The 27947-nt window shown below is 41.6% G+C and overlaps 2 protein-coding genes across 8 annotated transcripts; both read left to right on the top strand.

The window, feature by feature from the left end:
• The first annotated feature begins 467 nt into the window (after nt 1-467).
• On the top strand, nt 468-15511 carry LOC141911384 (uncharacterized). Of its 7 annotated transcripts, none has more exons than XR_012620031.1 (13): nt 468-4188; nt 5003-5120; nt 5544-5653; nt 6084-6172; nt 6788-6873; nt 7035-7125; nt 7216-7416; nt 8004-8090; nt 8177-8683; nt 8776-8966; nt 9051-9089; nt 14844-14986; nt 15078-15511. XR_012620031.1 is itself a non-coding variant. In XM_074802388.1 (12 exons), the coding sequence occupies exons 1-12, from the start codon at nt 1501-1503 to the stop codon at nt 12971-12973; spliced, it is 4236 nt and encodes a 1411-aa protein (XP_074658489.1). In that variant the 5' UTR covers nt 468-1500; the 3' UTR covers nt 12974-14837. The 7 variants fall into 7 exon arrangements, 5 of the variants coding, with proteins under 5 accessions (XP_074658489.1, XP_074658486.1, XP_074658488.1 ...); XR_012620030.1 differs by lacking the exons at nt 14844-14986; nt 15078-15511 and adding exons at nt 12945-13081; nt 13195-14837; XM_074802388.1 differs by lacking the exons at nt 14844-14986; nt 15078-15511 and adding an exon at nt 12945-14837.
• An 8063-nt stretch (nt 15512-23574) lies between these two features.
• LOC141911391 (integrator complex subunit 4-like) lies at nt 23575-26101 on the top strand. The gene is made up of 7 exons (XM_074802400.1): nt 23575-23639; nt 24032-24341; nt 24977-25083; nt 25239-25436; nt 25534-25705; nt 25832-25899; nt 26090-26101. The coding sequence occupies exons 1-7, from the start codon at nt 23586-23588 to the stop codon at nt 26099-26101; spliced, it is 921 nt and encodes a 306-aa protein (XP_074658501.1). The 5' UTR covers nt 23575-23585.
• The last annotated feature ends 1846 nt before the right edge of the window (nt 26102-27947 follow it).

Raw genomic sequence — 27947 nt, 5'->3', positions numbered from 1 at the left:
AACTGCGACAGGCCGATTAGGCTAAACAAAAATGATACCTTGTTTCTCCGCAGCGGCCGGGTCATTTTTGTAAAATATGATAAAATTTATAAACAGTTCATTTCTATAGCGACCGGGTCTGTTATGGTGAAATTGATCACGATTTTAAAAAAAGTAATGTATAGGGTAGATAGGCGGCCGGCCGGGTCAACATTTAAGCTCAGCAGAGCGGAGAAACAAGGTATCTATTTTTGTTGGCCTTACTTGCAGCAAGCGTACAGTCTGTGTACTGTACTGTACTGGTAATGCAGTGAGGTGTATATCATAATCTCAATGTCTTTAGTTGACGATAATTTCTGCGTTATTTTTCAGCTGTGTTTCGACCCTCTCGAGGAGGTTGATAAAAATACAACGAAACCGAACTCATTTCGTTTTTCGATTTTCTAGTTGAAAAAAAAAAAAAAAACAATATCGTCGCGATTTTTATTCGACTCGAACTTTTACGAGTCTTTCAAAAACTTCTGTTCTCATCGCCGGACGTCTTCAAACTGTTATAACTAACATCTCTTATCTGTTCGTCGGATTTTGATTGCCGCGTGAAATGTTTCTAGAGCGATTTCGATCGGAACTTAAGTGAAGAGAAACTAAAACTTGATTTAACCGAAATTTCCGAGCAGTGAGTACTTTCTAATTTACTCGAGACACTTTGAAATTGTTCGAAAAAAACATATCCTGCAGGAGTCCCTCAAACTTCTTATCTGTTCGTCAGAATTTTAGCGTCAAGTTCAAGTGAATTAGGACTCGAATAATTCTTGAGTTACTGGAGAGGCTGGAAACTGAGATGGTAAAGTTTTAGACGAGCAGGACGATGAATCTCTTGATTGAAACGTGCGAAAAACTATATTCAAAACATCTCTGGAAGTTTGAATCATCGGCAAAAATCTGATGGTAGCTTTTTAACGAGATTTCTCATTTTAAGTCTTGGAACTAACGCGATGTTATCCGACATGAGAGATGTCGTAGATGATCGATGAAAACAGTTGCGGACCTCAAGTCTTAATGGTTTAAAGCATTTTCTCACTGAAAACTTGTAATTTATATAAAGAAAAATGTGTCGTGGTTTATAGTGCGTTCAATGACCAGCAGTTAGTGGGATTTGTGTGCGTTTAAAGAAAACTGACGAATAATTAAAAGATCAGTTGAGAAGTTCGGTTTTACCCAAGGATTGTGCCGTGTGCTTTGAGATAGCGCCGTGTGCCCGAGAATAGCGTCTTGTGCCCAGGGATAGCGTCGTGTGCCCCGAGATAGCGCTGTGTGCCCGAGAATAGTGTCGTGTGCCCTGGGATAGCGCCGTGTGCCCGAGAATAGCGTCGTGTGCCCCGGGATAGCGCCGTATGCCTGAGAATAGCGTCGTGTGCCTCAGGATAGCGCCGTATGCCCGAGAATAGCGTCGTGTGCTCAAGAATAGCGTCGTGTGCCTTAGGATAGCGCAGTATCTACCCGTGAAGTCACTAGATAAAGATGAATCCGAACATATATCCCCAGCAGCAGCAGCAGCTGCAGCACGGTGCCGTGTATCCAGCTCAGTATCCTGGATACAATACTAACTATACCGATTACAACGCAGGGTATCCAGCTGCATCGTATCAGTATCCACCACAGCAGCAGCAGGTGCACTACTATCAGCCTCCGAGCAACAACTTCCCAAATCAAGGATTCAACAACAATAATTTGCCCAGTTACCAGGGGCAACAGACATATGCGCCTCCCGTGCATCAGCAACAACAACAAGTTCCGTTTAATCAGAATTCAGTCGCGTACGCCAATTATAATTATTCATACACCAGTGGTTCGGTGGCTCCACCTGCTGGGCAGACAGTTGCTGGTTCGGTGGCTCCACCTGCTGGGCAGATGGTTCCATTTACGACGAGTGAAAATTATCGTAACAACAACAACATGTCGTTGACTCCCGTCGCGTCGCAGGAGATTGCCGGGCAACCCGATCTGAGATCAGCACCGATTGCAGCGCCCCCTGGGAACAACCCTCCTCGTCGCTACAGATCCAGTTCGCAGTCCGGTAGCGTCGATAGAGGTAAAATACGGAAAAGGAATTTATCGCGGAACTTATACTCGCCGATGTCTCGTTCTTCGTCGGACGTCGACGATAGTTTGTATTCGGATTTATCGTCCGATTCCGGCGGGAGAGACCGTTCAAGGTCGCGGAGCCGCGGAAGTAAGAAGAAACGACGGAGTTTGAGTCGTTCGTCGCCGTCGTCGTTCAAACGACCGACGTCTCCCCTGAAACTACCGAGCCGAACGACACCTCGTCTCCCGTCGCCTCCGCGCTGGATTAGCAGACGGCTATCGAGAGAACGGTCGCCGTCATCGGGGAGAAGAAACTCGTCCCCTTTAAGGAGGTCCCCGTTACCCGCGAGAGGGGATTCACCTCTGGAGAGGTTTCCACCGAGAGGAAGATCTGCATCGTCGCCCGTAAGAGCAAAGTCACCTTCAAGAAGGTTTTCAATATCGTCTCCAAGAAGAACTTTACCTCATGTTACGAAGTTTCCATCATCCTCACGAGGGACTCGAGCCTCAGGGCGGTCTCCACCAACTTCATCCAGAGGATCACCGAGACCACCTTCCAGAGGACTCTCACCTCAACGAGGTCGTTACCCTTCACCATCACGGCAAAGATCATTAGACAGACGTTTGACACCTCCACATCAGCGATTCTCTTCACCTGAACCTTACAGGAGGCATCCTTCTTTAGAGCGGGTTACTCCTGAACCTTACAGGAGGCATCCTTCTTTAGAGCGAGTTACTCCTGAACCTTACAGGAGGCATCCTTCTTTTGAACGGGTTACTCCTGAACCTTACAGGAGGCATCCTTCTTTAGAGCGAGTTACTCCTGAACCTTACAGGAGGCGTCCTTCTTTTGAACGGGTTATTCCTGAACCTTACAGGAGGCATCCTTCTTTAGAGCGAGTTACTCCTGAACCTTACAGGAGGCATCCTTCTTTAGAGCGAGTTACTCCTGAACCTTACAGGAGGCGTCCTTCTTTAGAGCGAGTTACTCCTGAACCTCACAGGAGGCGTCCTTCTTTAGAGCGAGTTACTCCAGAACCTCACAGGAGGCGTCCTTCGTTGGAGCCAGTTACTCTAGAACCTCACAGGAGGCGTCCTTCTTTAGAGGGGGTTACTCCTGAACCTCACAGGAGGCGTCCTTCGTTGGAGCCAGTTACTCCAGAACCTCACAGGAGGCCTCCTTCATTAGAACGAGTTTCTCCAGAACCTTTAGATCCACTTCCAGTAGAGAATGCTCATCCGGAATCCAGATATAGTCGAGATCAACTGCAAAGTGGTTTCGATGAATCTGAACCATTCCGTGGTGGAGGAGGGCGGTCTCCCGGTCACAGCCGCAGCTCAGACAGACATTACCATACAGATTACCAGCAACGACCGCGTAGCTCGGACCGAAATCATTTCAGTTCCGAACGGGAATCTATGCCGCGTCCGAATTTTAGTGAAAACACCGTTTACGAAATTCGTGAATATCACCACGGTAACCGCGATCACCATGACGATCAGAGGGTTAGAGGAGGTGAGGACATCGGTGGAGAACGAAGAGACGGATTTCAACGAATGTTCGATGATCGCGATCATCCCCGCCCCGGTGATCAACGATTGTTCAATGATTGCGAAGTTGTTTGCGATGGATTTAAAGCGGAACGAGACGTGGAATTCGTCAGACGCGATGAATCGTGGAGCGTGCTTCAAGCAGACGCAGCGGTGGCAGACGCAGCGGTGGCAGACGCAGCGGTGGCAGACGCTGCAGTGGTAGACGCGCCACTAACTTTCAACGAAGATTCCCGCAATCGAGTTGCAGAAGAACGAAGACTACGATCGCCTATAGATCGTAAAGATCAGGATTCATCCTGGGATCGACCATTCTCTCCTCCACGAGATGGAATAACCCCTCCTCCGGAACCGTGGCAAGTACGACATATCGACAACTGGCACGGCAACGACGACAACAATACCTCCAATAATAACGTCGACTTCATCGATAAACTATCGGAGTACTCCGGGGAAATCGGATTGTATTATTCACCACCTCGGAGGACTCCTCCCGGTGAGGAGTCATACGTCCGGAGGTCCGGTTCTCCGGCTCCTGGTGAGGATGATTTTAATACTTTGCGTAGAAAGCAGGTACGAGTGGCATTTTATATATATATATATATATCTATTTAAACTTTGTGTAAATTGATGTTTGATTGTGAATTTTATTGTCGGAAAGGAACGAGAGACTGAAGAAAGACTCTCAGGTCCCAGTTTCACGATCGTGTTTAACCTTAAAATCATTTCGATTGCTTCCTTTCAAAGAACACTTGTGACTTTGACTTAGTTGAACTGTCTCTCTAAGAAGATCCTCATATGAATTAAGAAAGATCTTTACGTCATAAAAAGTGTTTAAAAAGAGAATCCACAATATAAATTCAAACAACTGTTATTGTTTTTTCCGAACTTTTCGGATGGAAACCTCCGGAAACGTAAGGAAAAATGAAAGCAGTTGCTTCGATTTATATCATCGGCTTTTAATACATTTAGGTCGGTTTTGTAACAGTTGGATAAGCGATGTCCGTGTAAACGAACGATCTTTGAAATGTCGACTGTCGGGAAGGTTCATTCGGACTTTATTTTAAGAAAACCATGATTTTGTACATTTTGGACTCGTTATGAAAGATGAATAAAACGTGAACGATCGTGATAATAATGTCGATTTAGATCGTGTGAAGTTCAGGAGAATGTCACCTGTAAAAATAACAAAATGAACATTTCTAAAGAAAAGAAGTTAAATTTATGTTTGTTGGATAAGGTGTCGCATACATTACTGAATTCATCTCTATTTTTGAGTAGCAATGATTTCCAAGTCAATTTAGTCAGTGCTTCAGTCAACCTAACGGTCATTCCAACTATGCTAAACTATATTTCCTAATTGTTTTGATGGATATTTTCGGCACAGGGCGAGATGTTCGACGCAAGAGTAATTCCTGGTAAATTGTTCGTCAGAGGATTACGACCCGATTTCAGAGGGGAACAGTTGGAACACGCTTTCGCAAAATACGGTCCAATAAAAGAAGGTAAACGCTATCACATACCGCGGCACTCTTGAGATGCCCCCTATCTTGGAGTATTCTTGAATATCACTAACTTTACTGATGAAATCTGACATTAGAAATGAGAAATAAGTCCGAAATGTTTCTTAAAGCGTTTCGACTATATCCTAATAGTCATCATCAGGAATACTGTATTCCTTGAGCTAGTGTAGTTTATTCAACGTTTCGACTATATCCTAATAGTCACCTTCAGGAATGCTGATGTTGTCCTCATTATAACCATTGATGAAACATCTGTGTTGTAAAGATAATATAAAATCCTAACCCCTTAAGGATAAAATGAGTCTGAAATGTTTCCTTGAGTCGACTTCATCCTAATAGTCATCTATTTACACGTACAGCACAGTCTTATATCAGTAACACTTCTGTCGCTTGTTTGTTTTTTAGTTTATGTTCCGAAAAACAGAGAAACCAATTCTGGTAATCGTGGTTTTGGTTTCGTAACGTTTGAGAATACTGACGATGCTATCGGCGCCATGAAAGGAATGCATGGAAAAGTAAGTGTTATTTCTATTCTTAGAATCCTGCCGCGTTTATATAGTCTAATGTAAGACCCTCGTCAACTAGAATCCTTTCAGTGCGTCTACACCGCACTGCGGTGTATTGGTGTAAGTAGTAATTAGTTTTTATCTCATAATCTTATTAAAAATGGCAGCATCTGCCAAACATAGTGAAATACTAGTAACTAATGATACACCGCGCCGCGGTGTAGACGCACTATAGTGGTATTCCCATTATTCAACACACTAGGGTGGAATTTTTTAGAATTTTCAAATTATCTCCAGCACTATAGGGTATTGGTTAGTCAGCACTGAGGGTTAATGTTAGACCCTCGTCAACTAGAATCCTTTCGAGATAATTAGCACTCGACTCCGCTCGCTAATTTTAGAATCTTTAGAAATCATGTGTTTAACTATTATTTCACAGGAGTTAAATGGATTAGAATTGAGCGTAGTTGAAGCTTCTAAACCTCGTCGCAGCGACAGAATGGATCCCGCAGGAGGTCAGACTGGCAGGTACGGATAATCCTAAGGCGTTTTTACGAGCATCCGATTTTTGCGATCGATTTCGTGAACGATTTGCTCCGATCGTACGATCGAATCGAATGTTCGTAAAAATGACGATGGATTTGGCTAATCACATGACATAAATATGGCGACGTCGAGGAAAAAAATGTATGGTTTTGAACTACCCGGTGCCGCCATCTTGGAAATCAAATCGCCAAATCGCTCGCCGAGCGAGTTGGTCGATTTCAAAAATCGATCGGAAAATCGTGTTCGTAAAAACGCCGATCGTGAAATCGATCGCAAAAATCGGTGCTCGTAAATGCGTTCCTACGATCGATCGCAAAAATTGGATGCTCGTAAAAACGCCTCTATTCACTGAGTTAGGATTAGAAAAATTTGAAAATTTCAGAGTTCATAAATCTGACCCGTGTAGATACAGACCTGTATTGTATTTGCTGGAAAAAAGTATGAAAAAGTCCTTTCAATTTTTAATTTTTGTAAAAGAATGAAAAAAGTCAATTGTGAAAATAGGGAAAATTCATAAATCTTACCCCTGAAATCTGTTTGAAGATATTTATAGTAAAAAAATTTTTAGAACGATCTTTGTAAATAATTGTGTTGTAGAGGAGGAGACAATCTGAGAGGTCGTGGTGGACGAGGTCGTGGTGGAGCAGGTCGAGATAATGGAGGCCGAGATTCAACCAGATATGGTAAACAATTAACTAAACTTTCCGCCGAGCTTACCCGATAGTTCCACAGTTGTTCAAAAGTGTCTCGGCCCGGAGTTGAATTCTCTAAGCTGGACCTCTGAAATCTATCAGACCGATTCTATTCAGTAATCGTCGGATTCGATATCGTTTTGATTTTTTAGGTGACAGAGACACTCGACCTTCGCGTGACGACGACGACGATCAAGGCCACCGCGGACGCTACCACAAACGAGATCGATCTCCTCGCGACAGGTTCGTCGAATTCTATCGTTCAAAAATCAATTCAGGAATTTTTTTTTTCCCTTAAATATTCCGAATTCTTCTCATCGTAATTCGATACAGGTTTTTTGTTTTCAGTTTAACTGATCACTTTCACTCTAACGCACATTTCTCTAACGACAACGTCGCACCTCATAAACCGACGACCGATCCCGGTTTTAGGGACGATCGTTCTCCTTCGATCCCGTGCCGGGATTTATCACCCCGGCGACACCACGATTTAGACCGCGATGTCGTTCATAGTTTTAACGATGATCCGCCCAGGTATAGTGTTCAGTCTCTCCTCCTACAGGGGGCCATTTATGAATATCTGTCGTTTCGATCTTGTTCTTAAGAGGTGAAAGAAGTCTTCCCGCTCAATTCATAAACGGTCCCTACTTCGGCTTTTAATCTCTTATATCCTGCATCAAGTTAACTAAAACGTCACAATTAACTAAATCAAATTCTGATGTCATTTCTATTTTTGAGTCTCTCGATCTGTATTTGCAATTCATATCGCTTGAGACATTATTTTAATAAGTCATGACATTGTAAGTTGGGGGGGGGGGGCGTTCCATTGTTGAGACTAAAGCCAAAAGTTGTCTTAAGTCTTAAGTTGTTTGATAAGGTAAAAAACTTAGATGGTCTTATACCTGTGGTCTTAAGTCTAAGCCATGATTATGGAACCGGCCCCAGTTGTCTATTTTTTTGCTTTCCAATTCGATGTACTAAGAATAAGTCATCATTTGGAAAATTTATCGAAATAATAATCTTCACAACTGCGACCAATTAAGCAGCAGTTTCACTATGAATTCAAATTGAAGTAAGCCCTGGATATTGTTCTTTTGATCAAGACATACTTCTTATTTCAGTAGATTCGGGAGTGCTGGACGAGAAGCTCGCAGGCGCTCGCAGGAATTTGAACGAGGAGGGAATAAAGATTTTAGCCGTGGATCAAGGTTAGTTTTTAGCCCCGATAGATTACTAGTAGTGGGTGTATAGAAACTAGGTTTTCTAATCTGCTTGTTTATTGTATGTGTTGTAGGGAATTGAACGAACCGACTCGAGATGCTGAGGCTTCGCTAAATGAAAGGAATGATTATCATCCCTCGAGAGACTACACAGCCAGGCGATCATCTCCTAAACGAGACCATGGACCACCCGGACGAGACCACAGAACATCACCCGGGTCGGACCACAAACCACCTGACCAAGATTACAGAGCACCAAGGCGAGACCATGGACCTCCTACAAGGCGAGACCACAGACTACCTGGACCAGACCATGAACCACATTCCAGACAGGACTACCGACTACCTGCACCAGATTACGGACCACCTGGGCGAGACCACCGACAACCTGGGCCAGATCACCGACCACCTGGGCGAGACCACGGACCACCACCTGGGCGAGACCACAGAGCATCTCCTGGGCGAGACAACCGACAACCTGGGCCAGATCACCGACCACCACCTGGGCGAGACCACGGGCCGCCACCTGGGCGAGACCACGGGCCACCACCTGGGCGAGCGGATCTTCATCTTGGCAACAGGTATCAATTAAAGTCAAACTACGGTATCCATTATTCTGATAAAACCATAAAATGACTTCTATAAAATCATTTCGAATTGGGAATATTTTTAGGGATCGCGAACACGGAGGGTCATCTCGAGATTCATACAGTAACAACCACACACCAGGTGGCGTTGATTTCAATCATCAGAAAGCGATCGATTTGATGTTGAATTCACTAGGGGGCGCTGTTCACAGTTATAACGACCCATACATGCCGCCACCGGCCAGCGTTGCGAATCCCCATCGCAGTCATAGTTACGGTGGGTCACTTGAAATTGTTTAAACTCGTAACCTGAAGGACTACCCACACTTCCAGGTTTGATGAATCTGATTTTGTTTTGCAGATCGGCCATTAACAGGATACATCGGCGTCCAAGATTATGGTAAGTTAAGGATTCTAAAGTGTTTTCTATAAGTCGTCGTAACAGTTACTGACAATTCAATAAATAACCTTGAATAACCTTGAAATAATGTTACGCACACCGGGTAGACTTACTTAAACAGATCGTATAAAAGTCCAACAATTAGAAGTAAGATTTAGAAGAGAAATGTGTTTCAGATTTAAACCCGGATCTGTCGTCCGGGCTTTGAGAATATTTTGTGAAGATTTTTGATAATGTAGTGTAGATCGTAGCGATGAAGGGTCGTCAATTGTAGTTTTTTGTCACGCGGGCAAGCGATTATCGGAGAGGGTGTGCTATTTATAGTAGAACTGTTCGAGTTAGTCAACCTGAAACTTCAGTAGAAGCTGAATAGTGTGAAAACTTCTGTGACGAAGCACGATGTAATTGAACAGTTAGATATGAACCAGAGACAGAAGTCACACAGAATTCGTAAATGAGTGACAAGCAGTAAGCGTGCTGGTATGATAGAAGCGCTCATAAATACTATAGTGAAGTAATGAACAGAAGTCCTTAGGCAAAGAGGCAACAAGTGTCAAAACATCGCACAACCACAGTCCAGCAGATAACCAGTCGATGGATAAGCATGTTGACAAGTTGCGACATTCGATGGTGGTAAAGAAGTCTGATGTATATAGTCTAGGGACAACTGGAAGTCACCTGGGACAACTGGGAGACAACAAAAGGCTCCTGCGACAACTTGGAGACAACAAAAGGCTCCTGGGACAACTGGGAGACAACAAAAGGCTCCTGCGACAACTTGGAGACAACAAAAGGCTACTGCGACAACTTGGAGACAACAAAAGGCTCCTGGGACAACTTGGAGACAACAAAAGGCTCCTGGGACAACTTGGAGACAAAAAAAGGCTCCTGAGACAACTGGGAGACAACAAAAGGCTCCTGAGACAACTGGGAGACAACAAAAGGCTCCTGAGACAACATTATGATCCTGAGACAAGTGGAGGAATTAATTTGTATAGAAACAGTTTTGGCATTGAAAACAAAGTCTAGCTAAAGATGGTCAATACATGTAGTAGGGCGGTACCCGTGATGTTGTTTGTGGTAAATCTAGTTGATGAAGGTAGATGAAGTTATTATTGATGTATATATTGTGAATGAGTTGAACGGGGAACCAGTGACACGTCCAGCAGTACATGGTTCATAGATGAGTCAAGAATACCGCAGTGAACAACCACCATATAAATGCACTCACTTTAATGACTGGAATTCAAATGAAAATTTTGAGCTGTTAGGAAAGTGAAGTTTCAACTCGATAGCCAAAAAGTATCCGAATACGATCACGCATCATGCTGCGAACAATAACCGTGATATCATACGTAATACAAAGAACAAGAACGGCTGTTTTACGCATGTTAATAGTCAGAGAGATGAGAGTGTAAAGTCTCCCTCAGAATGAACATGGCTAGTGGTAGCGTCGAGACGAGGACACGCAAACAGTTTCGACGACAAACGCAGGAAACTGAATACAGTAGAAATCATCGGCATCAACACCATTAATAGTAATCGTAAACTCGGGGAAACATTTCATTCTTAGAACGATTCGACTTTCTTCAGCAATGTGACCGAAAAACATAGTTACAAACTAGATGGATGTAAAGTAGAACTCGGTGAAGAGCGTTTCATCAATGGTGATAAAACGACTTGTTCTGATTAAGATGGAATAACAGATTTTCGATTATACCGACACATTGTGAAACGAATAGCGCTACGACTGGTGATCTGGAGGTCGAGTTGTAGGTCTTCAGTAAATGATCAGACGATAAATCGTCTCAGATAAATCGAGGTCCCGATCGCAAACGCGAGTTTCTCAACCCCGAAATAGTCCGTTGCGATATTATCAAGGTGACACGTACCGAATTGGCCAGCGCCCTCTAGTATTGCACCTAACTCCTAGTCCAGTATCAAGATTGTCCAGCATTCTGGAACCTTGCCAAGGATCATCTATTTGTTTTATCCCGTAAAATGGATAGAGGGCAGCTGGCAATAATAGCTGTATACCTCTGTCGCTGATTGGCTAAAAATTCTGAAAATTCCCTGTGAATCAATGAAAATGTATTGATAAATTTTACGCATGTTCTGTTGTGACGATTATAGGTAATTCCGCTGCGTTATCTACAGCGCCACCTAGCGGCGACAGACGAGATCGCGATAGATCGTCGGAACGAGGCCGTCGCCACGCAGCGCCACCTCAGAGGCGACGAGAAGAACCACTTCCCGTACGGAGACGATCGCGTTTGCCGGTTCATCACCTGTCACGTGACCATCAAATTGGCAGACGTTAAAATAAGACTTTAGCCGGGCTTGAGGTAAACTCGGTCAAACTAGACTCAGTTTAGATAAACCGGTATTAGTTCGGGAGTTGAGGATCCAGTCTCACACCTCTGAACCCAGTTCTATCGATGTCGGTGAACGTTTCACTCTAGATTGGCAGTCAGTTTATTTCCAATGTTTTAACATTGAAATTTAGAAATTTCTGAACTGTGGGACCAGGTCCTGAACTGTGGGTCTGGGTTCCGAACTGCGGGGCTGGGTTCTGAACTGTGGGACTGCAGCCTGAACTGTGAGACTGCAGTTTGAACCCTGGGACCCGGGCTTGGTTTGTTTGAGATTGTGAATATATAATTTTTAGGAGCAAATGGTATTATGATGATTATAATGAAATCGTATGAATTTCTAGAGTATAGAAGTTTTTACATGTAGCAGCCTGGCACCAGGTAAACGATAGACCCTGTTGGACCAGGTTCTGAACTGTGGGACCGGGTTCTGAACTGTGGGACTGCAGCCTGAACTGTGAGACTGCAGTTTGAACCCTGGGACCCGGGCTTGGTTTGTTTGAGATTGTGAATATATAATTTTTAGGAGCAAATGGAATTATGATGATTATAATGAAATCGTATGAATTTCTACAGTATAAAAGTTGTTACATGTAGCAGCCTGGCACCAGGTAAACGATAGACCCTGCGCGTGCACTATAGATAAGAATAATGCTTTTGAGATAATTCGAAAAATAGCATTTTGCATTGGTCGAGGTGAATATTGTTCTTGTAGCTTCGAATAAATAATGACTTTTTGCAAAAACGGTTTGTAAACTCTATGTTTGACAAGTATGTTACACTTGGTATTGAATTAGTGTAAATGTAAATGTAATCTTCTACTGTGACTATTGTGTTAATTGTATCTCTTTAATTTTGTAAATATCACTCATCCATTGCTTCCTATATTAATTTGCATTCATAATTCACTAGTTAAATTGCGACTGAGATCTACTTAAAATGCTGTAAATACTTGTCCTCCTATACGCTTTAGATGGAGATGATGTTCTACGTAGCTATTTTGATTTTCATCGAGTAATTAGATAATTACTTGATTCTAGTTATTAGCAAATAGGCGACTATATGAAATTTGCTTTGCTGCATTTCGTAATAAAATTAATACATTTTGCTTATGTCTTAAAATTTGCGTCGGAAAAGTTGTCGCGGAAGCTGTGGTTGTTTTAAGAGGATGGACCTGAAAAAGTTGACCGGAAAAGTTGTCAAATGTTTCTGTTTGTTTTAAGAGGGCGACTTTGAAGAAAAGTTTGTTGAATCAGAGTAACCTATAGCAGATATTGTATTGAATGTTCGTGTTTTTAAGCAATAGTTAAAGTGCACGGGAGATCGGTGCAGCTAATTCCTAGTTTGATAGAATGAGCGCTGCCGTGATCGATCGATGTTTTCAGTCGGAATTCAGAATTACCGAAAGCCACCGATCAGCGCCTTGTATATTTCCAGAAGTTTTATGTAAACTTATACATTGTGTACAACTATATATTATAAGGTAAGAAAATGTGCATATCAATGAAATAACCGCATCGCACTGACTGTCAATAATGGTTAGAATTCTGAAATATCGAGGAATGCTGAATCTAAAGATCATGAAGTTGCTGAATACAAGATCGCTGCTTCGAAATGAAGGTATACTAGTAACTGTAACTGTAGGTATAGGTGTGATGCTGTTAGCGCGCGATGGTCTGATCTTTAATGAACGAATTTAAAGCTAAAAAATGTTCTTGTATTCATTTTCATAGAGCGCTTACGATTAGCGAGAGACCGGTACGCAATTGAATCGCGATGAACTGCTCATCGAGCATTTACTACGCTCCGTTGAGTTGAGAGTTTCGCGTTGGAGGAACTCGTCGAATAGACTGGACACGAGTGAAACTGTTAGCGCTCTTTAAGACTGAACCGATCGACGTCTCGGAGATTATCACCAATTTGAAACTGGATCAACTCAACCATCGTAGACACACGTGCGCTTTTAATTGCTTACTGGAAGGTGTGAAATCGAATGGTGCGCACAGAATCAGCGATATAGAACGATTCAATCATCTAGTCAGTAACCCGTCTGTGGTTTAGTTTCACGATCGGATATTTTCACAAACCACATATAAGCCCATCGGTATAAGCCCATCCGATTATAAAAAGCTTACCACCGACGATTAGGTAACTAACTATCGGAAACCATCACGAACTGGTAAGATGAACTCGGTAATCAGCTCTTCCGTGGTTTCATCGTAGACATGCGCGCGTTCACTGGTTGTCCAGAGTTGTGTGTGAGACTCGTGGACTCGGGGAGCGAACAAACAATCCACTTTCTCCGTAACTGTATCGTAGATATTTGCAACTTTCAGTTAACGAACGAACAATGGATCCGCTGCTTCTTCCGTCCGTATTACACCCATCAGAAGGCGTTAGCGTTTGCTAGAGCCGCATCATCGAATCCGTATCCGTCTGATCGGTCATTCGCATTTACTTGCCGCTCAAGTGGGCCGTGTCAAACATAGACTTGCAGCAGGATATTGAATCGGTGTTTGGCCTTTACTTTATCGTGGACACTTTTGCGTTGCGTTGCGTGGCGTTGCGTTGCGTTGCGTGTACCTATAGATAACTCGGCCCCGTACGGCCATGATGCAGGCGTGGCGTGTACCTATAGATAACTCGGCCCTCGTTGTATAGATAAAACAAAAACCTACAAGGCGCGAATCCACGAAGTGTTCATTAGTTAGAGCTGTACTCGATGAACGTAATAATATTAATATACACGAGAAGTTTCAGCGCGCAAGTGTTGGTGGCTGAATTGTCTTTAGCGGAAACGTTGCTCAAATATACGAATCTTCTCAAGAATCCACAGGTTTGGCTGATTCATAGTGGGATTCCCCACTCGTATAGATTCACCGTACACGGACATTGTGAATCTTCTCGACCGCGCATAACAATATAGATACCAATTAGACAGCAGAGGAGGAGCTCTAGCTCCATCCATCCGGCTCCAACCGTCCATGCTCCAACAGTGCTGCATCGACATTCACCGGACCTGAGAATGATGATCGAATTCACCGGACGCGGCACCGGACCTAAGAATGGCGCTCCGATTTACCGGAAGCGGAACCGGACGAGATGATCATGATCAAATTAACTGGACACGGGACCGGACGAGAGAATAATGATGGAATTCTTCGGACGCGTCACCGGACGAGATAATGATGATGATCGAATTGGCGTTAGTTTCGGCAATCAGTGTTTTCGGCGGGAGGCAGCAACCAAACCCCGGCAAGCGACGATGCGTTAATAAGACAGCCGGGGGTCGCTCCGATGATTTCTATATGCGTATCAAAAATGATTTTGAAAGTTTCTAAAACTGATTCTGATATATTTTTCGCTCGTTCTTAAATTCCAGAAATCCGCCGCCAGTTCACGTGATAGACACATAGTTCAATCATCTTCCTCACATAACGGGTACGCTCCTGTCGCAGTGGTCTCCTCCTTCAGCCACCGGCATCAACTAAACCACCGCCAGCCATCATGGACAACACCTGTAAGGTGAGTGGGGGTGACATTGTCATCCGGCTATGTCGATTGGATGATCCCTTATTAATCTGAATGTTATTCTTTTTCGGATATCATAATGCAGGACCGACGTGCGGTTTGGCTCCCCAGCAGATCCGTATCCGTATCTCGGAGATCGGATAATGTCGTGTCCACCAGAAAAAGGAAAATAATCCAGCTGAAGAGTCGGGAAAACAATTCACAAATTGTTTGTATAATGAGAACTTTTATTGTTATAAAACTTTGATATCAATTCTAAAAAATATATATATCCTTTTATAACGATCTTTATATTGAAATTGCATGTGAAAATTGATCTTCATCGAAAGAGACGGTTGAATTACTGTATCATGTCGTATTATATACCTACCCCTTGATGAAAATATCAACACTGAAGTTATACTCATTCGGATATTGTAAAAACAAATTCTGTGTAAAGAAATCGATGTTGTTTTTATTGTTTGAATTTTTAAGTATCTTAATTGTGTCTTAGAATATCTGTAAATATAATTTGATCAACGACGAGTTTCTAACAAATGTTTGTCTTTTATTTCGTTGAACGACGCGCTTCTTATATCGTTATCCCTACGATATCCACTGTTATAGGTGGCGCTGATTGTTGGGAATCGTCTGGCGTAATGTGTGTTCGAGCGACTTCCAGTTCGGGTTGTATTCGGGTCGGGTTTATCGGATGAAGCATCGCCAGCCTTGTCGATGACTTATTGCTGCTTTTCGCCAAAGAGAGACATTTCAATATGATTTTCGTGTTCGATCTTGCCGGCTGAAAACTGACCTAGGGGGCGTTGAGAGTTAGAAATATTACTGCGCATGCGCATGGACCAAAGATGATTCCTGGTTAACCTTGGTCTATTTGTGATTAGGTTTATCAAGCATCGATACTTTCATTCTTCAAAACCCGGTTTAGATAAAAAAAACACTTGAATCTTCCAGCTGAAGGAAAAAAATGGCGGCCGCGAGAAACAGCCCCAGGCGCAGTTTATGTGCTCTCGGACCCTTGATCGATCCGCAACCCTAACCCTACGGGTCGACTCGCCCATAACCCTAACCCTAACCCTAGGTTCTTCGCTAACCCTAACCCTAGCTGGGACTCGACCCTCAGACCTCCAACATGCCAGTCGAGCACGCTAACCACTAGACCATAGACCAGTAGCGATTGACAGAGTTTGGAGGTTTGTCTGTTCAGTGCGGTGACCAGTCAGGTGTGGTGATTTGATGCCTATAGTTTTGATGCCTGGCGTATATTTCAAAACTCAAGCGGTACAATATACGTTAAACACTATTCGAGTAAATGATGGACTCATCTTTGTATGACAGTCCTCGTGGATGTTCCCACCAAAGAGATCTCCCTCGCTCCACGATTCTATGGTGTACCAGACACTCTCAACGAAGTCTGATATCTCTATTCATTATAAACGGATACCCGCGATCATTTTCTGATTACGGCAGTGTTTCCAGATCGGCGAGGAATTTTAAAACCACGTGACTCTCGTGTCCAGAAAGTAGGCCTGGGTCGAGGCGTCAAGGTGTCATAGCAAGAATACAAAAGTGCCCGTCTGAATTAACGTAAAACACCTGGAAATGGGTCCAGGATCAGCCACAGCGGATATAAGTGCTACTTGTTCGAATTCATATGAAATTGTTTCCAGAAAATCCAATAATGTAAAATCAATGACCATTTTAGTAAATACTAGCTACATTCTATAAGCATACTCCATAATGCACACTTATTGTTTTAGCTGTACATTTATTAGTTTCAGTGAAATTATTATCGATTGAATCTTTACCATTCTGATATTATTGTTAGAATTGCGAGGCTACTAGCATCCAGGACTCGGTTTTATAGACTCGAATTATCTTTCACCCGGAGGTTAACTCAATTGAAAATGAATTGAGTTCTAGCCCCCGGGTTAAAGATGATGCCAGCCTATACAACAGGACTCGAATATTCGCGTAATTCCGATGAATATTTATCCTATATCTTATTTTACCCATATTTTATTTCGGACTTCGATAACCCCGGTTTTATTTTACTATCGATTCAGTTCCACAGTTGCGCGGGTTTAATTTGACCGATATGGAAAAAAATGTTCGAAATTCAAATGATTAGATTAATTTCGAGTATATTTAATACTAGAGTAATACCCGCGGAAACCACGGGTGATATCCTTTGGGCCAGAACTTCAAACTGTTTATTCGCAATGGAATTAAGTGGGGCCATTGAAAATCTATGTGACCATGCCCGTTGAGCTTTGATGACCTGTACCCGTGGACCGGGAACTATCGGAGGTAAACAAAATATGTATGAAGCTACGCGGGACTCGTACTCCTAATCCACGAGATGCTAACCTTGACCCCTACTATCTGGGCCATTGCACCTAAATAAAGATATTTAATGTAGAATTGTTTTGATGCAGTAAGAGTCTATAATTAGAATTCCTGCTTACTGATTGGCTGAAATTTTGTCTGCCTCCATTTGGCCCCCTTTAGATATTTTCACACCCGTTTACACCCGTTGCATTAGTTTATACAATGATTGACTACCACACAAAATTTTAAGGTCCAATTCTTCTCCACGGCGACGCTGTTTGGTATATAGTTTCGTATTAATATATCAGATTTTCGTGGACACTGAAACATAAAATTTTCACTGCGCATTTCATTTTCCTGCAATATATTATTGATTTCGTGCATAGAAAACTTGAAATATTTTATTAATGTTTATTCTATGAAACTATCGCCTATTGGATTGAATTCTAATTCAAACACTTTGAAAACGGCTGAATTCGATATAAACGGCCACAGTTTTAACACTTTTTCATTCGTCGTGGTCAGAATTTCATCATGAATTTCGCTGTTTTGGTTTGTGCTGTTGCCGTACTCGGGACACAGGTAAAAACTGTTCATGCTTCGAACTTTTCTAGCGAAATTGCAAAAAAGTTCCCCGATGATATTTGCCAGAAAAAAGAGTAACATTAAGATGAGATCAGATGTTTAGAAAATCGTAATATTACTTATATGATTAGATTACTGGTGCCGCCCCGTAATTAGTATAATCTACTTTTACTGCTAAATTGTTCTTTGTTTTTCCCTTTTTCAATTCATCCAAAATGTCGATAATAATTACTTGCTTTGGCTATAGAACCTAAGATGTGTTTAGACTGGTCTTAAGTTGTTAGATTGGTTAAAGAACTAAAAGGTGTTTAGACTGGTCTTAAGTTGTTGAATTCTGTTTTTTTTTCTTTCAGTTGATTGTGTTTGCAGCTGGTCACACAGCACCTGCTTGGGTATCGGATTATCAGGAGGCCTATAATCCCCCAATCAATGATGTATCCGTAGTAAGTTTACACGTCATGTCATGTTCGGCTGTTGGTTTCCAAGATTTACTCCACTGGATCGTTCATCTCAATATCACGACGAGTCCTCGGCCGTGAAGCCACCAGGATTCGAACCCGCTGGTCTCACTCGGTGCAACAGCATCACGCCTTAATGTCGTGATAGGTTATCACTCTACCAGCAATTTTGTTTTTCAGTTTACCGTTTTGGACTGTATCTCGAACGGGCACTTTCTCGATAGCGCCGCACAGTGCGACAGGATTTCTATCAGCAGAGACGAGGATGATGAATTCCAAAGTAAGTTCGTGATTAGACGGTGTAAATAGATCTGTGTTTCTGCCTGTTCAAACGTTCTCCATATTTAGCTGGTTATTTTTGTCTATTCTCTATATTATGTAATTATTGACTTGAGTTTTCATCGTATCAGCAACAAACGACGTGAAATCACTCGCCAAAACCGTTATGCTACTTTCAGTGCAGGCCTTGTCACTCACATGGGTGTTTCTGATATTTGCAATATAGTTTAGTAGAATATATTTCCAAGTCTGATCAAAACTTTTCCTTTAATCGATGTTTTTATATCGAAACAATTTGTTCATCAACGCTTTTCATTAAACTCGTTTTAGTTTTCTCTATTCTCTTTTTAGTATATGATGTAAAACCAAGGAGCATATTACATTTGGATTTCAGGCTGATTAGATTACTAGATTTCTATTTTTTTTTATATTTCAGCCAGGGACGCTTTAATCGCGGCCGCTTGTGAGGTAAGTAAAGCATTGAATAAACACGCGTTGCTGCATTTTACTAAACAATTCCATTTTTGATACATCTTCATATAATTCATTAAGGATTTTACTCGTGATTTCGAATATTATTAGGATATCATGCATATGACGATTGATGGAATAAACTCTGATTGCGTGTTGTAAAGTTGATATAAAATCCCTGCACACTAAAAATAAAAAGAGTATGAAATGTCTCCTTGAGCTAGTGTAGTTTATTCAACGTTTTGACTATATCCTAATATACATCTTCAGAAATACTGTATTGTATTCCTTGAGCTAGTGTAGTTTATTCAACGTTTCGACTTTTTCCTAATAGACATTTTCAGGAATACTGTATTCCTTGAGCTAGTGTAGTTTATTCAACGTTTTGACTATATCCTAATAGTCACCTTCAGGAATACTGTATTCCTTGAGCTAGTGTAGTTTATTCAACGTTTCGACTATATCCTAATAGTCATCTTCAGGAATACTGTATTCCTTGAGCTAGTGTAGTTTATTCAACGTTTCGACTATATCCTAATAGTCATCTTCAGGAATACTGTATTCCTTGAGCTAGTGTAGTTTATTCAACGTTTCGACTATATCCTAATAGTCATCTTCAGGAATACTGTATTCCTTGAGCTAGTGTAGTTTATTCAGCGTCTCGACTTTATCCTAATAGTCATCTTCAGGAATACTGTATTCCTTGAGCTAGTGTAGTCTGTTCAACGTTTCGACTTTATCCTAATAGTCATCTTCAGGAATACTGTATTCCTTGAGCTAGTGCAGTTTATTCAACGTTTCGACTATATCCTAATAGTCATCTTCAGGAATACTGTATTCCTTGAGCTAGTGTAGTTTATTCAACGTTTTGACTATATCCTAATAGTCACCTTCAGGAATACTGATGTCGTCCTCATTTTAACCATAGATGAATCAGTCTGATTCTGAGTTATGTAAGATGATATGAAGTTGAATAAATATTTTGTTTAATATTTTCTGTTTTCTCTAATTAACAGGTTCAGAATGCCTACACGGGTGTAACGCATTGCCCTGCTGGGCAGCAGTGCGGCTGGGTGGCACATCCTGCAAGTGCTGCCAAACCGTTGCGTCCGATGATTTCTTGCGTTTAAGTAATGACGTCGCGAAATTGTGTCTCCTTCGATACCAAAAAATTGACGTCATGTCCTGTTCATCGAAATCCCCCTATGACATCATCGTAATATCCCCCTATGACATCATCGTAATATCCCCCTATGACATCATCAATAGCCTGTTTTTGATTTTGCATTTGGCGCACCCGCATCTTAGATTGTGCATTGGGGGAATTACATCGGAGCGGCCATCTTTAAATCTATCATTTCGAGTTCTTCATTAAAGTATAAAAAATTTAAAATTTATGAGTCATGACGTTTGTTAGTTTTAAATCGAGTCGGTTTTCGTCAAACATTTGATATTTTGGCCAGGAACCCAAGATCTAGTCATTGAATGCTCATGACCCAGGTCGGTGTGCTGTCCAGGCGCCGCTGCTGCTGATGCTGCTGATGCTGCTGCTGCTCTGCCGCTGCTATTGCTTTGTTGAACTAATGGGTTTTGAGCTTAGATTAAAAAAAAAAACCGATTGAATGAAGGCCTAGATTTAATTGGACACGGTCAAAGTATTCCAGAATACTGCGATACTGCTTTATGCCCGGCTGAGACAAGATTCTTGCAAGACCATTGCAAAATATGCTCATCCGTTACACTTTCGCCATTGAATCGTCATCTCCTTGTATTTCAGCCCACTACAGCTCCATTTTGCCATTCAATGCAAGGTTGAATTCGCTCATAAATCTATTACTACTTCCTTATATTTCGAAAATGTGCCCCTTGACTTTTTGAGGCAGAAAATCTTCAAAACTTCAATTTTTCCATGAACACATTCATGCAACACCACAAAACTGTGTTGTGCCATTATTCTCACTAGGTGGCGCTGCGGACAGAGGGAAGAAATCAGTTTGGCTTTGGTTTTCCTCGCTGTCGGACGTGTTTGTGCGGTTGTGGTGGTTCACAGCTTGGCTTTGCGATGTGTTTGGACCAAATTTTTAGCGATCCAATGTGTTTGGATAGATTTTTGAAGCCCACTGTGTGCGGGCGTCCAATGTGTTTGGACAAACTTGCTGTAGCCAGTGGATATAAAGCTGGGTGCGTCACAGGACTGTGCGTCTCTTTGCCTGCAGCTGGATGCGGGATGGAGGGCTGCCCCTGAGTGTGAGAGAAAAGAATGGATGAATCGTTACGTTTAAGAATAAAGAGTGATAATGAATAAAAGAATTTTTAGGGCAGGGAAAACTCGAGAGGTCAGGGTTGTTGGTTCTCCACATTCTGAATGTGTTTCGGTATACTAAGTTGATCCCACTATTGTGAGATTTATCGATCTATCAGGGAGTTCATCTATTATTTCGGTTTTCTGATCCGTTCCGGTAATTTTATTTAGCGCATTTTCGTTTCCGCGGAGAGTTTTTTTTTACATTGTATACGCAGCCTATTGGTAAAATTATAAGGTCTTTTAATCATCCTTACCATATGCTGATGACAACCAGTTGTGTACAAGTTTGTTAATCCCAACAACATCGAGCAAGTGTATATGAAGCGCTGTCTGTACTCAGTAATTCAGTCAGTCTTTAACTGGATGCATGTGAATAAACTTAAGGCTAATGGCGATAAAACTGACTTCGCTGTACTGGCGTCCCCTCAAGCTCGCAAAAAATTACCGAGTGATATTGTTTTGCAAATTGATGATGATGAGATTCAACCTAGTAAAGTAATTAATAATCTAGGGGTGTATTGTTTGACCAGGACATGTCAATGTCAGGTCGTATCAATAATGCGTATCAAATTATCATCTTTATTGCATTAGCAAAATTCGTCACCTTCTGGATGACCAAACGTGTAAAAATGCTGTTAACTCTTTAGTGGTTTCCAGGCTAGACTATGCAAACTCTCTGTTGGCTGGTACATCTGCGTCTGATATTTAAAAAAAAAAACTGCAACTGTAATAAATAATGTTGCTCGTTTAATTGCTAGGGCTAGAAAAAATGACCATATTACTCCTATTTTACGTGATTTGCACTGGCTGCCCATTTTAGATAGAGTAAATTTTAAAATGTTATTAATTGTCTATAAATGTCTTAATGGTACTGGTGTACTTGCAGAGTCTTTTAACTAGGTATGTTCCAAGTCGACCTCTTAGATCTAGCAATGACACAACAATTTTAGTTAAACTTAATAACAGTCGTGTTGCTGGACCTAAAGCGGGGTGTATTTAACTGTTCACAGGGGGGTACAATGATGATATATTTATATGTATTTCAGTGTCTCTGATAGCTGGTGTATTATTATACCTGGTTGATGCAGCTCGTGGTGGAGTCTTAAACCGTTCCGCTAGAAAGAGACGACTTCTAGAAAAAGCTTTGGAAGAGTGAGTAAAATTTTTGCCGCCGTCGAAAAAATTCGATTCAAAATTTGAGATAAAACAAATCATCAAAGACTAAAATCTGGAATCGGATAACTTTCTTGGACTCGGTTACCTACATGTATTTCAATGTAAACATTGTTTTCAGAAAGTCAGTGAATTAAGAATGAACTATAAATTCCGGTAGCAGACGACCCGTCGATTTCAAACTACAAACTCTTCCTGCTTCGTCATGGTGCTAAAACAGTTCCTATTGTTGGAAACAATAAACGGTATTGAAGATGTAAAATACAGTTATATTTCTAGTTTATTTTGTAAATCACACTCAGTCCGGTTCAAACATTGTACAGAATAAAAATAAATATTTAATCATCTTTACTGACTGGTGCCTTTGTTTGTTTGTTTCGCTTTACAAACTATAGACCTCGGGATTCGGGGCTGATTGGATTGGAATGTAATTGTAGGTGTATTATCATCAATGGACGGATCTACTGATGAAATACATCTGGATTCAAACAGATTTTTATGTGACTTATTTCGTGTTACATCAGGCACAAGAAATCTTTTTGCGGCCGGTGCCGGCGGCGTAAATGATTTCGATATATTTTCATTGCTTTTACACGGTGGGATTTTCCGAAAAAATTCACGGGGTATTTTCTGCGTCTTTTTGACTCAAAAGGGAATTAGATTCTACCTGTTTCTGTGATTTTGATAAACTAATTGTTTCGTAAATATGTAAATCGGAGCGGGCCTGATTTCGTTGCGCCTATTGCGCACGCTCTCTAGTTACTGCCCGGGGCGGTGAATGAGTCGCCGCGCTATATTACCGCCATCTCCAGTATCGACTCGGAGTGGCACGTTATACTCGCCGCGGTTACCACTGCGTAGACTCTAGTTTGGTGCTCGGAGCGCTTATACCAGAGTCTTTGGCGCCATAGATCTGCGCGTACTTTAGAACTGGCCCTCCCAGGCGAGCTATGTCCCCGATTTTACATCGGTACTTAGCACAACTAAATTCAAAATGGCGGCTCTTTTAAAGAAAAGAGCTTTAGCAGAATATAGTCAAGTAATACAGGTAAAAACAGCCTCGAAATTACATCTTTTATTCGTTAGAATATAGAAATAGATTATTCAAACATATTTTATTTGTTAAAATTGAATTTGAGAGTTGAATTTCGCCGTAAAATCGATTTTAAAATGAATCTCAAATCAAGACAAATTAAATTCGAACTGTTCACTTCAATTTTATTGTCAGTCATCAATCTGATGATGATCTAGTATTGCTAAAGGTTAGATATCATTTATATGTTCATATCTTCGGTTGGGACACCTAAACTGCAGACATACCAGTCCACATCTTCTTGGGGCGGCGCATTCCCCAGAATGTAGTCAATGAGTTCACTCTTTGATTAGTTTCATGATCGGATATTTTCAGTACTTAACTACCCGAAATATTGTTGTTTTTAGGAGGAACCGAAGCCACCCGTCAAAAGATTAAAACTAGTTCATAAACCTCGTTTGAGCGAGTACTCGTTCGACGCTCGAGGATGTTCCAATCCTCACGAGGTGCTCGGTGTTTTATTAACTCTATCGGAGAATCTTCCACTACCGGTCGATTCCGCTCAGAAAACCAGCGGTCAGCTGATCGAACTGTTTTACAAAGAGGAATCGGTGATTAAAGTCAAGGTCGTCTCGATACTTGGAGAATTGTGTAAAACTCCTGGTTTTAATCCGAATTCTCTCATCACTGAATTCATAACATTCCTTAAAACTGAGAGTAAGTTACCTTTATCTCTTTAGAGGCCTAACAGGTCTGGACTCAGTTCTGGATCCAGTTCCACAGTTCTGGACTCAGTTCTGGATCCAGTTCCACAGTTCTGGACTCAGTTCTGGACCCAGTTCTGGATCCAGTTCCACATTTCTTGGTCCAGTTCCACATGTCTTGATTCAGTCCAACAGTTCTGGACCCAATCCCACAGTTACTGAATCCAGTTCCACAGTTCAGGAACCAGTTCCACGTTAACCTTCTGGACTCAATTCCACATTTCAGGATCCACAGTAAAATAAACCCCAAGTTCCACAGTTCTGGACCCAGTTCAGGAGACGGTAGATTTGTCAATGTCCAATATTTGTAAACTGTTTTGTCCATCAACAGTAGAACTGGCTTTAAACCTTATAAAAACTCGCTTCAAAAACCTCTCACTGTTTTGGGTCTGAACTTGTTGAAGCTTTACTCGTTCAGATAGTTTGAAGAGGGACAGAAAAATGAAGGTTGAAATTTATAAAACATTGATTTCAGAGATGAAATTCAATATTTTCTCTAAACCTTCAAACATCACTGAAATACGTTAAATGTGTGTATTTTATTCCGAAATTGTCGATAAAATGTTTTCTGTTTTTATTTTTTTCTAGAATCTCATAAAGTGATCGCTGAAATTCTCAACAGTTTGAAACAAATCGGAAGAATTTTGTCACACGATAAAAAACTTCATCAGAAACTGATTTCATTGACTTCACAGGTGAAAACCCCGGACACTGGGTCAGCCCAGGGCTATGGGCAGGGTCCGTGGGCTCGATTCTAATTGTGAAAACTCCAGAAACTGGGGCAGCCCTAGGCAGGGTCCGTGGGCCTGATTCTAATAGTAAACATGCATCTGAACTATTTATTTTGCAGCACCTGAAGGACAGCAGTCATCTGGTGCGATGTCGTTGTCTGGAGATTATCGGCACCCTCGGATCACCAAAATTAAACGATGAATCAACTACGACGCCCCCTGGTGGTGGACGAGGCGGTGAATGTCTACAGATGACCCTCAGTGATTATTCACACGACCGAGACTCTCGAGTTCGAACCAGCGCTTTACAAGCTCTCGTAAGAGAAATATATCGATTTATCAAAACTTTGTTGACGTAATCAAAATGAGTTGTTTAATAACGATGTGGTATTGTTGTCGTTGTCATGGCACCAGCGTGGTATTAAACTGGAGCGTAAGCTATACGAGGAACTCGCGCCCGCGTTGAATGATGATTATAAAGGAGTTCGCCTGGCGGTAACGAGACTGATTTGGGTGATGAGTCATCTCTACCCTGAAAGGTTTGACGCGATTAAACAGAAAATCATTGATTTGTTTCTGATAGCAGGTTCGGATATTTTCAGTAATTAACTACCATGGCCATTGATAGTAAATCTTATGTCAACAACTCCTCTTCGGTTTTGAAATTGGACAGCATTGGGAGTGGTGTATTTCTAGTCTCTTGATATTTCAGGTGTTATTCGCAACTGGAGCTCTACTGAAATCTTTATGGCTCATGGATTTAGCCCGGTTTATTTTCGGGTAAGTTTTATTGGCGCGATGGGTTACAATCCGCTTATAATGGATCTCATCATCCTGTTAATCAATGATGGTGTCTGGTGTTGGTGGTGAGTCTTTGGCCGTAGCTCACTAGCGACACCTGGTGGGCCCTCACTTCCAGCAGTAGCCTATAACTGATATTTCTAATGATGATGATGTATTTTGTGTCTAGTGTTGGTGGTGAGTCTTTAGTCGTAGCTCACTAGCGACACCTGGTGGGCCCTCACTTCCCGCAGTAGCCTATAACTGATATTTGTAATGATGATGATGTATTTTGTGTTTAGTGTTGGTGGTGAGTCTTTAGCCGTAGCTCAGAACACGTACGCTGTTGATTGGTTTAAAGGAAAAGAATTAAACATGGTGTTTGGATTACAGTTGAGTTTCTCTCGAGTTGTAAGTATATTAGATTTAAAGTCTATTCTTTCTATTTCACCGATTTAATTCGATATTGAATAATGTTTGTTGTTATTTCAGGGCAGCACTGTCAATATGAACGTAATGCAACCTCTTTATAAACTGATGTCTCAGTTTTATGAAGGTTACACTTGTTTAGGAGTTACGCTATTCATCGGTAAGCGAAAAATTCATTTAATTTAGCGAGCATTTGATTACGTTGACTTGACAAGATAATGTAGTACGTTAGCAGCCGTGGATGGGAAATAGGGGGCTAAAAATCGTCCAAATTCTCCTTTAGTAAATAAAGTAAAACTTAGCCATAACTAAAACAAAATAACTAAAGCTAGATCGCGCGTAAAATCAGTTTTCCATCTATATCTTACGCATTTTACTTGTGTTAATTAATGGGGTTCTTAGCAGATCAATTCAGGGGAAAACAACTTGTATGTCAGGGAATAGTTGGGGGGATAAGCAAGTCAAATAAAAGTGGCCAGCCCGGGGTGTATTTAACTGTTCACGGTTTACAATGATGATATGTTTATATGTATTTCAGTGTCTCTGATAGCTGGTGTATTGTTATACCTGGTCGATGCAGCTCGCGGTGGAGTCTTAAACCGTTCCGCTAGAAAGAGACGACTTCTAGAAAAAGCTTTGGAAGAGTGAGTAAAATTTTTGCCGCCGTCGAAAAAATTCGATTCAAAATTTGAGATAAAACGGATCATCAAAGACTAAAATCTGGAATCGGATAACTTTCTTGGACTCGGTTAGCTACATGTATTTCATTGTAAACATTGTTTTCAGAAAGTCAGTGAATTAAGAATGAACTATAAATTCCGGTTGCAGACGACCCGTCGATTTCAAACTACAAACTCTTCCTGCTTCGTCATGGTGCTAAAACAGTTCCTATTGTTGGAAACAATAAACGGTATTGAAGATGTAAAATACAGTTATATTTCTAGTTTATTTTGTAAATCACACTCAGTCCGGTTCAAACATTGTACAGAATAAAAATAAATATTTAATAATCTTTACTGACTGGTGCCTTTGTTTGTTTGTTTCGCTTTACAAACTATAGACCTCGGCATTCGGGGCTGATTGGATTGGAAGTTAATTGTAGGTTTATTATCATCAATGGACGGATCTACTGATGAAATACATCTGGATTCAAACAGATTTTTATGTGACTTTTTTCGTGTTGCATCAGGCAAAAGAAATCTTTTTGCGACCGGTGCCGGCGGCGTAAATGATTTCGATATATTTTCATTGCTTTTACACGGTGGGATTTTCCGAAAAAATTCACGGGGTATTTCCGCGTCTTTTTGACTCAAAAGGGAATTAGATTCTTCCTGTTTCTGTGATTTTGATAAACTAATTGTTTCGTAAATATGTAAATCGGAGCGGGCCTGATTTCGTTGCGCCTATTGCGCACGCTCTCTAGTTTCTGCCCGGGGCGGTGAATGAGTCGCCGCGCTATATTACCGCCATCTCCAGTATCGACTCGGAGTGGCACGTTATACTCGCCGCGGTTACCACTGCGTAGACTCTAGTTTGGTGCTCGGAGCGCTTATACCAGAGTCTATTGCGCCATAGATCTGCGCGTACTTTAGAACTGGCCCTCCCAGGCGAGCTATGTC

The sequence above is a fragment of the Tubulanus polymorphus genome, chromosome 9 (genome assembly GCF_964204645.1).
Source record: "Tubulanus polymorphus chromosome 9, tnTubPoly1.2, whole genome shotgun sequence".
Classification (NCBI taxonomy): domain Eukaryota; kingdom Metazoa; phylum Nemertea; class Palaeonemertea; order Tubulaniformes; family Tubulanidae; genus Tubulanus; species Tubulanus polymorphus.
This window is presented reverse-complemented; position numbering and strand designations above follow the sequence as displayed.

Coding starts and splice junctions, on each gene's coding strand:
- LOC141911384 (XM_074802385.1), top strand. CDS start 1,501: ATGAATCCGAACATATATCCCCAGCAGCAGCAGCAGCTGCAGCACGGT. Junction 6,173..6,787: donor GCAGGAGGTCAGACTGGCAG/GTACGGATAATC, acceptor ATTGTGTTGTAG/AGGAGGAGACAATCTGAGAG. Junction 8,091..8,176: donor GATTTTAGCCGTGGATCAAG/GTTAGTTTTTAG, acceptor TATGTGTTGTAG/GGAATTGAACGAACCGACTC.
- LOC141911391 (XM_074802400.1), top strand. CDS start 23,586: ATGGCGGCTCTTTTAAAGAAAAGAGCTTTAGCAGAATATAGTCAAGTA. Junction 24,342..24,976: donor AACATTCCTTAAAACTGAGA/GTAAGTTACCTT, acceptor ATTTTTTTCTAG/AATCTCATAAAGTGATCGCT. Junction 25,437..25,533: donor CCAGCGCTTTACAAGCTCTC/GTAAGAGAAATA, acceptor TCATGGCACCAG/CGTGGTATTAAACTGGAGCG.